The 13,915-nt window shown below is 34.4% G+C and overlaps 1 protein-coding gene across 2 annotated transcripts; it reads right to left on the bottom strand.

The window, feature by feature from the left end:
- Positions 1 to 6,866: 6,866 nt before the first annotated feature.
- On the bottom strand, positions 6,867 to 12,279 carry LOC135676793 (uncharacterized). Of its 2 annotated transcripts, none has more exons than XM_065188358.1 (5): positions 11,661 to 12,279; positions 11,532 to 11,568; positions 8,885 to 9,045; positions 8,529 to 8,792; positions 6,867 to 8,421 (listed from the first exon to the last, which is right to left on the bottom strand). In XM_065188358.1, exons 3-5 carry the CDS (start codon positions 9,036 to 9,038, stop codon positions 7,001 to 7,003), a joined length of 1,839 nt encoding a protein of 612 aa, XP_065044430.1. In that variant the 5' UTR covers positions 9,039 to 9,045; positions 11,532 to 11,568; positions 11,661 to 12,279; the 3' UTR covers positions 6,867 to 7,000. The 2 variants fall into 2 exon arrangements, with proteins under 2 accessions (XP_065044430.1, XP_065044431.1); XM_065188359.1 differs by having other exon boundaries at positions 12,132 to 12,279.
- Between the last annotated feature and the right edge of the window lie 1,636 nt (positions 12,280 to 13,915).

The following is a 13,915-nucleotide window of genomic DNA, read 5'->3' as shown; positions in this document are numbered from 1 at the left end:
CTTCTTTTTGAATGATCAGATTAAAAATATTATAAAAAAATAAACTTTTTTTTTTACACATCCATAGCTTGAAATTATATTAATTAATACGTATCACTTTTTTATAAAGGAAAGAAGTCTATATTAGGTTAACCAGATTTATAAATTCAAGGTATTTAATTTCGTTTTGTACCGGAGTTTCGACGTTCGTTCGGTACAGTACAAAACTGTATACCAAGCGGTATACCGTTCGGTATATATATATATATATACATATATATATATGTATATATATATATGTATATATATATATATATGTATATACATATATACATACATATATATATATACATATATACATACATATATATATATACATATATACATATATACATATATACATATATACATATATATATATATATACATATATATATATACATATATATATATATATACATATATATGTATATATATATACATATATATATATATATATATATATATTTTTTTTTTTTTCGCTCCGTCCGGTAGCGGGTGATCTGCGTACCGGTATACCATCGGACCGGTACATACCGGGTGGTATCATTTAATATTACCTACCTTGATAAAATCCAAAGCAATTGGGTTCCTACGAGAAAGACCAAAAACATGCATAACTATTTGCCCTACAAAAATTGTCATGATCATACACTACAAGATTTAAGGATCTATCCGGACAACATAAAGCTAAGAAAACAAATATATATCCAAAACTTAAGTGTAGAGTATTCAACAAACATATTGCCATGACGAGGCATAGCAAGGAAAACCACTCTCCAAAATGATGCTTGAAAAATCGGATAAAAATATATATGGATAAAAATAATTAATTATCAAATTTTTTTCTCTCAGTTGTATGGATATGTTAGAAGGCAATGAATAATTAAATCACAAGCACACAAGAATATCGATAATTTTTAAGTGAAAAACTCCTTTAATGTGAATGATAAAAATCATGGGACCTCTCCTTATTCAAATTAAAATCTCCACTATAAAAATATTGTTTATAGTAGCAAAGATCCACGAATAAATTTATTTCATAATAAATTCAAAATCCACAACTCAAATACCCATCAAACAGAAATAGAAATCACATAGGATAGATATTGTTAAGTATCATATTAAAGAAACACTACTAGTCTAAAATATGTTTACTAAAAATCAACCAAATCAAACTATAAATGACAGTCCTAAATGAGATGAAACTATTTGAACTAGAAAACCAACAGCATAGTTTTTGTTGAAGCAGTAAAAAGAGATACTTAAAGACCTTCAAACTCGATCTTTGCCATTCAGAATGCACAACCAAAAGCCTTATACTTGCTGATAAAGTTTCAACCAAATCTAACGGTTGAATATTACCCAATAATGAGTCAAAGTGAACTGATAGGTGATAAAATAATTAGTGAATAACTACTGTTCAAGAAGTCAAAACCCTATGAAGAAGATCTCCAAACTAGATCATCACTATTCAAAATGAAGATCGCTAAATCTAAAATATCTTTAAAGATTAGTACGATTTGATAAAAACTTATTGTCATATCGCTAGAGATAAATGGCTGGATGAATATTAGAAAGACGTAGAAAATTTTCTCTCTTTATAGTGGCGGCTGCAAAAGTACGAGTTATGTCTCTTGAATGTTTCAAAATGTAATCATAGTGATTTGGCTAAAATATTTATTGTTGGGCTTTCTCACATTGGAGTGACCTAACCCAACAAATGATTTGATCATCCAAGATTCCTTGAGAACGAATTCACCACCTCCAAGACTCCTTTCGTCGTGCACTATTTCTTTTGCCATCTCTTCCCTATATATCTTCATCTTCCTCCATAGTTTGTTCTCTTTCCACCCCTCCTCTCATATGTATTCTCTTCATCTCCTCTCCCACCTATCACCTCTTTTTTTTATATCATTTTTCTATATTTTTTTCATTTCTCTTCTATTAGAAATCGGTTGTCTGCCCGTTCACCGTTGATCATTGTTGTTTCTAAGGTTATCTTTTCATCATCATCTCTTCTTGTTATTGTATCTTTCTCATTAAAATAAATATTATTCTGACTATCATCGTATATGAATGTTAATATTCTTGCTTAAGTAACTGAATATCATATTTATCTATTAATATTTTATATATTATCTTGTGTTTTTTAATCTGTATGAAGGTTTATGTATATAATATTAGTTGATGATATTATTTTTATCATATTTTACAATATTAAAGTTTTGTTTTTCATTTGTTTAAGATTTTTTATTTTTTATTAATTTTGATATTTTAGATTTTTTACTATATAAAAATTTAAATTATTTAAAAGTTTTAAAGTAATTTTATAATTAAACATGAAATCTAACTGATTGATGCAATTGTTCAACTAGTGATGTCAATTTGCATATATTTCTTTTTTTTAGACAAGGTCTACACTTAAAAAAAACATAAAGAGGAGATATACGAAAGAAGAAAGAGAGAACTCTCATGTGGAGCAATTCATTGTCACACAACCTAACAATCAGAAATTAGATGTAGGAATTAGGTTTCATATTCCCATTGGAACCACCATAGACATGAATATAAGTAGACATTATAGTTTTGACTTTCTTATCATCATCGTTGTACTCTAAGCTGGTGTCGCATAGAACAATCTTGCTGCACACTAGTTTTATAGCTTTTGGCGAGGTAGAGGTCCCTTTGATATTTTTGAATTCGATGCCCTTAATCTTAACTAGAGAATGATCCTAGGGATGATGCATAAATTTTAAGACTTAAGTCCAATTAACAACTATGATGATACATATAATAGTAGTAGAAACAATAAGGTATATATTTTCGACACAATTAGCAAAGAAACAATAGTTTTGATCTATAATAATGGGGTTATAGACATTGTTCATAATAATGTCTTCAAAGAGAAAATTGGTGACTTTCAATGTAGATGAAGAAGATTATCATGTCCTAATCATCGATCTATTTATTATATCGGTTAGAGTGCATTTTCTCACCATCAACCCGATGACATTTTTCTCATTAACATTCTTGTCAAAACTACCAATGCTAATATTATGTCTGAGGCTATACAATATATTAAAGATGATCAAATTGGTGTAGCTTGAACCGATGGAGATACAATCATCAATGATGCTGATGATTGAGTTGGCAACCTAGATATTGATCAGGTTAGTGATATTAACACCATCAGTGTTGGGGTAGTCTCCAAGAGCACTGATCCTAAAGGAATCATGGGTTATATTTGTTGATTCAAAGATATGTATATGGAAGAATTATCATGTGTTACTTAATGTGCATATGTGCATGAAGGTTTATATATATAATGTTAGCTGATGATATTATTTTTATCATATTTTATGTGAGTGAAGTTTTGTATATATTTATTTTTATATTTTTATATTTTATTAACTTTGATATTTTAGATTTTTACCATATAAAATTTTAAATTATTTATATTATTTTAAAGTATTTTTATAACTGAAGATGTGACCGATAGACACAATCGATGGAAGGTTTGACTAAATCACTTCTCGATAATATTAATAACAATACTTTATGGTTATAAAGTTACTAAAATTTAGTATATATTCTTCAAAAAAATATGAAATTAACTTGAGTTTGTAATCTTTAATTTTCTCTAGATTATTCTTCTTAGGTATAAAGATAACAAACGTCTTCCCTCAACTAGGAGGCAGAGATTACGGTGAAAAAGTTAAAAGCTTCAACGATGCTATTACTAAGGGAGTCCCAGTAATTCAAATTTCACATTACCATCCGATGAAGTATCATTAATTTCGATCGGGTTAAATGGTTCGATAGCTTATCAAAGAGCTTAGGAAAGTAGAAATGGAATCCCAATAATGAGAGGAAAATAGATTCATAGGGTGTCACAAGATAAATATACTAGTTTGAGAAGTTGGAGAGAATATCATTATCCTTTCGATAAGCATACCGGTCTCAAGCTTGAGGAGATTTATGCAATTCTAATGATGGCAACCTTATCAAAGAAGGGCAATGTTTCTATCACCTTTAATTTTGGCCTTTGTGGACCATTTTATATGAAGTTATTTGTTTAGAGCAATCAATTGGTTAAGTAGGTATAGCAGCCTGGTGCATTTTCTGTTAGAAAAAATATCAACTTAATATCAAAATGAGTTCTTCATCAAAATATCAACTTAATATCAAATATCAACTAGAGTAACATAAACAGTAAAGCAATAAATCAATCACACAGTGAGACCAAAATTTTGACATGAAAAACTCAATGCGAAAAAAATCACGGGACTGTAGTCCACCTCAAACTTCCACTATTAATAGTAAGAGGATCACAATAACATTAAGATGATATATTTTGGTTCAAAGAATAACGTATCTTCGTGGATATCGTAATAAGGGAATTTTAGATATCACAAAATAGGTACAGCAGGAAAGTATCTCAAATAGGATAAACTACATATCAACACCGTTAGGATTATACAGTTTACTATAAAGATTCTCTATATATAATTTGCGCCGCCTAGTTCTCTCGCTGCACTCACGCTTGTTGCACCAGTTCGCTCACCTTGCCCTCAACTACGTGCCTTACTTTTCTTTTCTTCGATTTGGGCTCAAAAAGTTCAATCGTCCAAACCCCACTTATGCACGACCCAACATTTTCAGGAGTCAATAGACCTAGAAATTTCTTGTCAGTGTTAGCAATAGTCTTTGGCATGATAGGTGATGATAGGTGTAAAACAACTTGGCATGCAAGTCCACAAGCAGGTTGTATGATCCCCCAATGTTCCTCCAGAAGGAAAAGATAATATCCCTAACCTCTTGGTATTTCAACCAATATGTCTCAAACGTAAGAATCTTGGTTTTAGGTTCATCATTCACAATATAAGAAACACCAATGAGAAGTGATGCATGATGTGAAATTGATCAACAAGATACGGAACAGTAATTTTTGTCCAATCTAGCCAACACCACCCTTGAAGTTCCAAATCGATTATTAAACCTAGATAGATGAGGCCATTGCTAAAACTGAAAATTTTGAATGTTGATGTCCGAGAAAGGTGGAAGGGTCTGCCTCCAAACTTGTAGGCAATATGGTCTTAGAGTCACCGCTCATCAGTATCTGAAAACAAGTTCCAAAGACTACGGTGAACCAGCGGAGAAGTGCTAGCTTATCTTGTGTAGGGAGAAGAGGAAAGGGGGGGCATACCTGGAGCCTCAACTAAGAGATCAAGGCTTTACGGGTTTTTATCCACAGCGACAGCGACAGCGACAGCTTTGAACGACGCGGCTCTTCAGGCCACGAGGATGCCACCAGATCTACCATTAGCGGGAACAAAAGTCTCCAAGCTTCCCAAGGAAACGACAACTAGTCTTCGTTCAGGTGTGTTTCTAGCACAGAGATGATACTCGAGCAGTATGTCTCAATGCGGCCCGGCACGACGCGTGCGGCCCCTCCTTCTTGGTTGCACCCGTGCATTTCCAGGCAAGGCAGAGCATGAGGTTTAATGTGCTTGTGCAGCTTCACCTACATACAGATTGGAGAGTTTTCTTCTTCTTGCTCTGTGCAGAGCTGGGAAATCTCCTTCTGACTATTAACTAAACTTGGTGTTCGTATAACTATAACTCAAGTAAATCACCATTAACCATGATTGCTAATAGCTAATTTCTATTTTTAAAATATATAAATATAAAATACATAAAAAAGTGTTCTTAATATTCCTAAAAGGTGCCAATTTTTTGTTAGAGCTTCGAAGGCGATACCTATAGATGATAGCCAACGTTAGAAAGATATATATATATATATATATATATATATATATATATATATATATATATATATATATATATATATATACATATGTATGTATGTATATATGTATGTATATATATATATGTATATATATATATATATACATATAAGTTTTTAGGTTTTTGTTTAAATTAAGAATGATAAATAAAAAAAAATTCATATATATTTTATCAAAGAAAAATAAATCGGAAAATCACTCAAAACGGTACATCATTTGAAAATTTTTAAGGAATAAAATTATGTTGTTAACTAATATTCAAAAGTTCTTCCTAATAAATCGTCTAATTGGCATCGAGGATTATATCTCGCCGGTGGGCCTTTGTTTCTAGCAGTTGACCTTATCAACGCAAACTAGTGCATCATCGCTTGCACTGCGCCCATTTAGGTCCCTGTTTACGTGGTGGGCATCCGTTCGGCCTTTCGAGGTCAACGCTGACGTTGACTACTTCAAATGTGGAGCCTCCGGGAAGACATCGCCCACCTGTCAAACGTTGACTTCTGCGGTGCTTGAATTAATATTGCATTGACGGACTGACAACTGTTGCCTCGAAAGCTTCACACCCACGTGTCACAACCCAATATAGGCACGTGCGAAAGTCGGTATCGGTCCAATCTTGTATTGATCTCACCATTTCCATGGATCGAGTTTTTTGGGGTCTGAACCTACCCCGCTTGGACATTGAAACATCTGCTACCAAGAGATAATAATAGGAATCTCTGCAATCGAAATCTGGAGGGAAGGCAGACATGAAACGACCAAAGAACCCAGAAGATATTTAGGGAAAAGAACTCACATAAAATAACGAGAAACAGTTCTGGACACACTGCTTACTACTAGATAGATATTAAATCTTAAGAATTAAATTTGGCGAGGTTTCAATTTGCTTCTCCCCCCCCCCTCCCTCTGAACGGTTCTCCCAGAGGGTAGAGGAGGTTTCACTCCTCCATTATTAAACACTTTTCTTTACAAGACGGCGATCTAATAACAAAGGAAAGGTGGAAAGGCTACAGTGTCCGACCAGCAATCCCTATCCTAGACCAAGTGGGAGTCATAAGAATTTACTCAATTGGGATATCAATCATAGTGGGCGATACAAGGTAAAGCAAGGAAAAAGGAAAAAAATTATCCAAGACTAGCCATATTGGCATGAACCATAACTGCCTTTCTCTTCATTTGTCGTCGCCGGGTTCTTTTCCAAACACCTCCTCTATCAGGTTATTTGTTGATAAGAAATCATCTTTTTCTGCCCCACAGCTATAACTCATATCCCATGCTTTTGGATCACAGTGGCCATCATAGAACCCATCATCTGTTAACCGACTTAAACTATCATTCTGGTATTCTTTGCAGAAATCATGATCCTCATTCAAACCATGTTGAAGGTCAAAGATACCGAGAGGATCACAGGAATCAGAACCATTATGCTGGCCCTCAAAGGATGTGCATGAATCATCTTGAATGTCTTGCTCCTCTGTACAATTATACAGACTGCTTTCTGTGAACTGCATGTTAGAGATAAGGTTTGTCTGACTAGAAATGCACCCTTTCACAGCACCACAGGTCCCTTTTTCATTGTTCCTAGCGAGGGCATAAAAATCACAATTCTCTATGTCATCAGCTGTTTCAGATATTTCTTCCTCCTCGGTTTCATCTTCCTCACCAGCATCATCATCATCTTCATCTTCATCTTCATCTTCATCTTCATCTTCCAGAGGAGACTCCACTACAGAATCTTCATCTTCTCCCGTTGCAAATTCACCATGATGACTTTCTTGCCATTCATCATCATCACTGTCTACATGCAGGGGGTCCAACCTATTCTGTTTAGCTCTCTTCTGAAGCATGAAAACATTGAAGTAGTAACTTACTAGTTCTTTACTACTTCTAGCTGGAAACACCTGAGGCAGTTTATCCCAAAAGTTTTTGCCCAATGATGCAGGATTTGACAACACAATTTCATGGAATAACTGTTCCTCCTCTTCGGTCCATTTTTGAGCTACAACCTCACCCATATCGCCAAAACCCAACTCTATAAACTTGTCCTGACCTAACTGTTTCTTCAGCTTTTCTCTTGTTTCCATCACGTGCTGCCTCACACATCTTATTGAACCCTCATCTGGGCATCCGCAGTCCTTGCATTGCAAGACTAAAACATTTGAAGCCAATAAAGCAGATTCAGGTAATGGCATTGCGCATGTCCCGACCCATCTATCACTTTCAACTTCATCAACTACATGATTTGATGACGGTGGAGTTGTCTTGGAAGGCAATGTGGAAGCAAAATCCTCATAATCCCCAATATGGTTATTAGATCTCCACTCTGGAATATCAACCTGATGATTCACTCCAATAGCAACATGTTTCCTTTTGAAGTAATCAAAAACAGGTGAACAGATCTCTTCAACTTGATCAAATTCAACTGCTTGATGGATATTACCCATATAACTATGATGGGAAGGTTCTCGAGCAGTGTCCAAACCAGCTTCTCTGCTATTACCCTGTGCAACACAATGGCTGGTAGTTGCCTGATTAATAGCATCCACAGCAACAGAGATTCTTGTATCTTTCAAGTCCTCAGCAGCAGCAGCAGCTAAAAACACATTTTTTCATAAAAAGGTCAGAATATTTTAATATCTTGCTTCAGAATCTTATATATTATCTGATTAAAGCAAGAATATAGTTCAATATTCAGATTACCTAAAGGTGGTTTCTCAAAGGCAAGGAAGCAGTTGTCTTCAAATGAACCCAATTGCTTTGAATGCTTCCTTGCATATAGGCAAGTTTCGTCATCACAAAACAGCCTTTTGCCATTTTCTGACCAAATGACTTCACTGTTGTTGACCACCATCCATGAAAAGCTAGGATTGCCATTGAGATCACTACGAAGGTTGTCATAGGGAGGATCAGCAGTCACATTCTCAAAATCTTTGTGGCAGTTCGAGAAACCCTTCTGCTCTTCATCTTTACATCAGGGAAAGAACAAAAAAAAAACATAAGGAGATGTAGGCTAATTACTCCCTGTAACTTGCATACTAAGTGTTCCCTTTAGTTACCAGAAGATTGTGATTTTGAAGGGATAGCCTCACATGCAGAATCTTCAGCAAATGGTGAAAGTTGATCATCATAAGCCAGATGTCTTTCATGTTCATAAGCAAATTGGTCAGACATGTGACCAGAAAATGGCTGTCCATTTTGGTTGAACACCATATTTAACCTACAAAAGTAACAAGCAAAGTAAGTCTAAAAGGTGCCAACAACTAAAACAACTTAGGAGAACAACAATTTCTATGAAAATAAAAAACAAATGTTAAATGCCCCCGAATGATAAAAACATGGAGAAACATTTTTATATATTCCAAAAAGAGGGTAAATTTGGACATTGACAAAGAACCTCATGAATAACTTGGAACATCTCACTCGATGACTGTTCCATACAAACTGAACCAGATAAAAAAGTGAAAAAAAAAAAAAACATACAAGCAAAACACTGTAACGTGGTTCAATGACTACTTATTCTAATGTAGGAGAACAAAATCTTGTAGATCAAAAGAATGACCTGATTCTTATAATTAAGTCCATCAGCAGCAATTAAACAACAAAGACTTACCCAAAAACACATCTGGTCAAAGTCCAGTGTGTACCAGTCTAGTAATCAGAAGTAGGCATGAAACTCTGGCAAATTAGAAAAAAAATAGACTATAGGGATGATAGTATATGTTATCAATAACTAAGAAACAAGCAATGATCTTTTTGACTATATAAATCCAACATACAATCAATCATGTTTCCTACTTAAAGGTCTTAGTCAGCATCCAGACATAACCAAAAAATAACATCCAGAGGCAATATTAAAGACTCCTGATCAATTCATCCAGATATCCACACTGTTCCACTTCTAGATTTATGACACTGTAATTCTCAACTTCTTAGCGATAATGTCTGCTTATACTGTGAATATATAAAACAAATGGTTCCTTATAGTATTACACATGGTTTCTTAAAATATTACATGCCTGACACTTTAAATTATCTTATTCATCAAGTTCTGAAAACTTATAAGGTGTCACATGTCAAGTCTAAGTAGCACAAGAAAATTCCAATTAATAACAAATTCATCATTCGGCATCAAATTTAAGCACGCCTTACTCTGTCAAAAGATCGCATGACACCAGCAAGTCCTTTGAGAGCACTACGATAGTTGGAGTTTTAGGTCTATGGCTATGGCTTTTGAAAAAGATCTCCTTTGTCCTAAAAGTACCCATACTATACACCATCAAAATTTACCAATCTTTGCAACGATTAAATTTTCCTAAATTTCCCTCCATCATCCACCTGAACAACTTTGCAGTGTTGGATTACAGAAGAAAAAAATGCTCACATCTGTCATGAAGGTGAAATTAGAAAAGAACATGCCAGCAATTTGTCTTTCACGGTCACCAATGCTCAAATAGCCAGAAAGAGAACTACCATCCAATCAAAGCTAAAGCAAGCAAATTAAGTGCATAGAGACAGTGAATTTACATTTACAAACAACAGGAAAAATGAAGCCATCAATGAGAAATAATGAAATATCAAGAACAAGCTTTTCATATTAAGAAAATACATCTTCAGCACCAAAATGCCCCAAGAAGAAACAATGAAGGAGCAACCCAAAGACCACAACAACGAATATCCTTATATGATAAATTATCCATAAATAGCCAAAATGTAATGAGCTTAACACAAAAAGACTCCTCCAATAAATAGCCAAAATGAAAAGAATTGGCAATCCAGTTCATATTTTATGTTTTCATTTTGCATTTGTGTGCTGCAGAATTTTTCCTCTGTGTAGACAATTAGATTTCTTTTCATTGGCGGCAATCATCCTGACAGAAGGCATGGGCATTCAGCATTATGCATTTACAGAAAGAAAGGTGATGGATTAAATACTGTATCAGCTTAATTATAGCCTATTTCACAAACAATGATAATGTATGTCCTGTACAAGTTCATTGGCACTACCATATGTTAATCATATACCTCTACAATTTAACAACTGTCTTGTAAATGAAAAAATTTATTGCTGCATTGGTCATTTAATTCAATGTTTCCAACACTATGATCAAGCAAATCAGCATAAAGACTTCCATCCATAGGACAACACTCGATACCAACAAGGCCATTTTTGCTTGAAAAAACAAGGAGGCAATTGTAACACTATATACTCATTTGACCAGTCGAAAACCATATCGGAAAGGACATGTATCGATCACACCAATAAATTACAGATATCTCATATATTTTAAATCTTTTCAGCAGTACACATCGAACCATACTGTATTACCTGATAGATACCAGTACGAGAAGATTTTAGCAAGGATTCCAGTACCAGTATCTAAATCCATAGAAGTAATTGGATATCAATGGGCAAAAACCAGAGTTTTACATCCCAGTAAATTGTTCTCTTGTATAAGTAACCTAATAGCAAACAGAACAGGCAAACCTTCATTCAAATAATTCAAGTGTTCAGACATGTAATACTAGTGAAAGCCATTTCCAAATTGTCAACATTATGAAATGTGAAAACCAAGTTGCTGCAGCTAATTTAACTATTCTTTCAATAACGTAAGTAACTTGTTTAGGACAAAAATGTAAATCTAATTTAGCTAAGAATGACATAAAACTAAACACAGGTTGCTGCATTTCGTGACTGTTATTTACCTTTAAGGAGTAATCCACCAAAAAGAACTAGTGTGCCCTGGGACATCAATCAACAAAATTTAGGTTGCTATATAACACAGATTTAAAGAAATTTGAGAAAAACAAGAAGAAAAATATGTATTAACCTACCAACAAGCTGAAACTCCCAGAATTCAAAGTGATTAAAAAAAATTGCAAATCCTAGGTCCTAATTTCTTCCGGAAATAAGACCTATCGATTGATTCGATAGATGGTCGTGATATACCCCACCCCCGGAGAAACAGGCGGAATCGGGGAGATTCCGGCTTCACAAAAGATAACAATAGATTGAAAGAGGGGAAACGCGGCAAAATGCAGACGAAGATAATGGAAGAAAAGATGTAGGAAACGGGTCTCAGCAACCAAGCGGATCCAGAACCCGAATCAAACCCTAACCCTAGATTCGATTTCGATCTACCTACCAACGAGCGAATCGGGATCAATCGAGCTACGGCGAAGGCAGCAGGCAGATCGAAGAACGTATTGATGAAACAAGATCCGGAGACGGGGATCGAAATCGAGGCACGGAAACCCTAACCCTAGAAGCCGTCATGCACTTCAAAGGAAGGCGAGATGGGGTACCAATCGGAAGCGGAGGACGAGGCCGGATCAGCACGGGATTGGGTTAAGAGATTTGAAGGAGGAATCGGAGGGGAATCTGGGATGGAAATCAGTGAATTTGGCGGCGAGGACCGAAAGAGGGCAAACTGCTCGCGTCCGTCACGTTTTTCTTGTTGTTATTATTATTATTTTCTATCGTGTGTGGGTGCGCGTCTATTAAGCGCGTCTTAAGACGATGGAGTTTACTAAACTACCCTCCTCGTATTTTGCGGGAGTACGGGAATGGCAATTAAAAGAGCTCATTAATTGATCGTTAAATAAAAGCTCTTTATTTTCGGGTATTGCGGCATATCGACGACACTAAGCTGCTTGCTTGCTTTCTGTCGGATTGGTAGAATTATTTATATACAGAGGGAGGTGGGATGCTTATAAATAGATTTATTATATCTATGCGGCCACGTAGGCGTAAACAGAGCTGCATGGACAAGAAAACACAGTAACAGCAGTTGAACGTCAAACTACTACTGTGATTCCTGCCAGCTCAGTGATCACAATGAGTCAATCAACAAGCCATTAACCGTTTGGAATTGGAAATTGAGCATCACAATCTTCTTTAAAATTATCAAGAAGTTAAAAGAAGGAATGGGTGCTGCACAAATATTGAGCGCCTTAAACATCAAGGGAAATCGAGCTTATAATATCACGATCCTTTAATCTGATATCACCTCTCATATAAAAGTTTTAATGGAGAAAAACAATATCGCTAAAAAATATATAATTTAAAAATAACATCTGTTATTTATTATTTGTAAAATAAAAGTATCAATTATAAGGGCTAAAGAAACAAAATAAAAATACGATTAAAAAAGACATCTTTTTTTTTACTATTGGAATCTCTTACGAAGGTTTGAGACTTCTCACAACAGTTAGATAAAGTTTTGACGAGGGACTTTGATTGTTGGAAACTTGAGAAAGATGGGGATATAGTTGGAGGTATGACTATATTTTATAAAATTCTTTCTTTTCTTTTGGCTTCTCTTGCTTTTAAAATAATTCTTGGAAAGCTTTGGGGGTTGAGAGATAATAATTCTTGAGCTTTTAAAATATTAAAATCAAGCTTTGTTTGAGTTTTATCTTCTTGAGTTTCTAGTTGAGTTACTAAATTTAAAATCTGTGAGATTCTTAAAAATAATCAAGTGTAAAGATTTTTTCGTCAGCTTTGAAAATGAGAATGTTGTGAAGGATTGTTAATCTTTACTATTTGAAAGAAAAATTAGTAGTAAATGTTGGTGGCTTTTGGGAAAAAAAATCAATAGTAGACATAGGTTAAAAAGATTAAACCACTATAAAATCGATTTGCCTCTCAATCTTTACTTGTTCTATTGATCATGCTTATTTCTCGATTGAATTTTCTTTCATTACTTGTCTCTGATTGAAATTTTAGAGTTCTTAAATTGAGACTTTTTTTTTTTTTTTTTCATTCGTGTGTGGGGTCATCGATAAGTAATCGGGCTAGATTTTTTTAAACTAAACAGTAAAAGATCCAAAAGATTTTTTAGGCATGTTCCTACCACATGAAATTCTATATATGAATTACTTAAAATTTTTTTTGAATATAAATAATTATTATATATTTTTATTACAAATAATGTGTAACATATAATTTATATATTATCTATTATTTATTATCTTATTGTTTATAATTTTTATCTAGTAGTAGTGAGGAATTGCGGTTAATAAGCCGATGACCTTCTCGAGGTGGATTAAGGGTAGCACAGATCGCTTCGTTGGTGAGGGGAGAAGAG

This window comes from Musa acuminata, chromosome BXJ1-6 (genome assembly GCF_036884655.1).
Source record: "Musa acuminata AAA Group cultivar baxijiao chromosome BXJ1-6, Cavendish_Baxijiao_AAA, whole genome shotgun sequence".
Classification (NCBI taxonomy): Eukaryota; Viridiplantae; Streptophyta; class Magnoliopsida; order Zingiberales; family Musaceae; genus Musa; species Musa acuminata.
The sequence above is the reverse complement of the archived record's forward strand: the minus strand, read 5'-3'. Positions and strand labels throughout refer to the sequence as shown.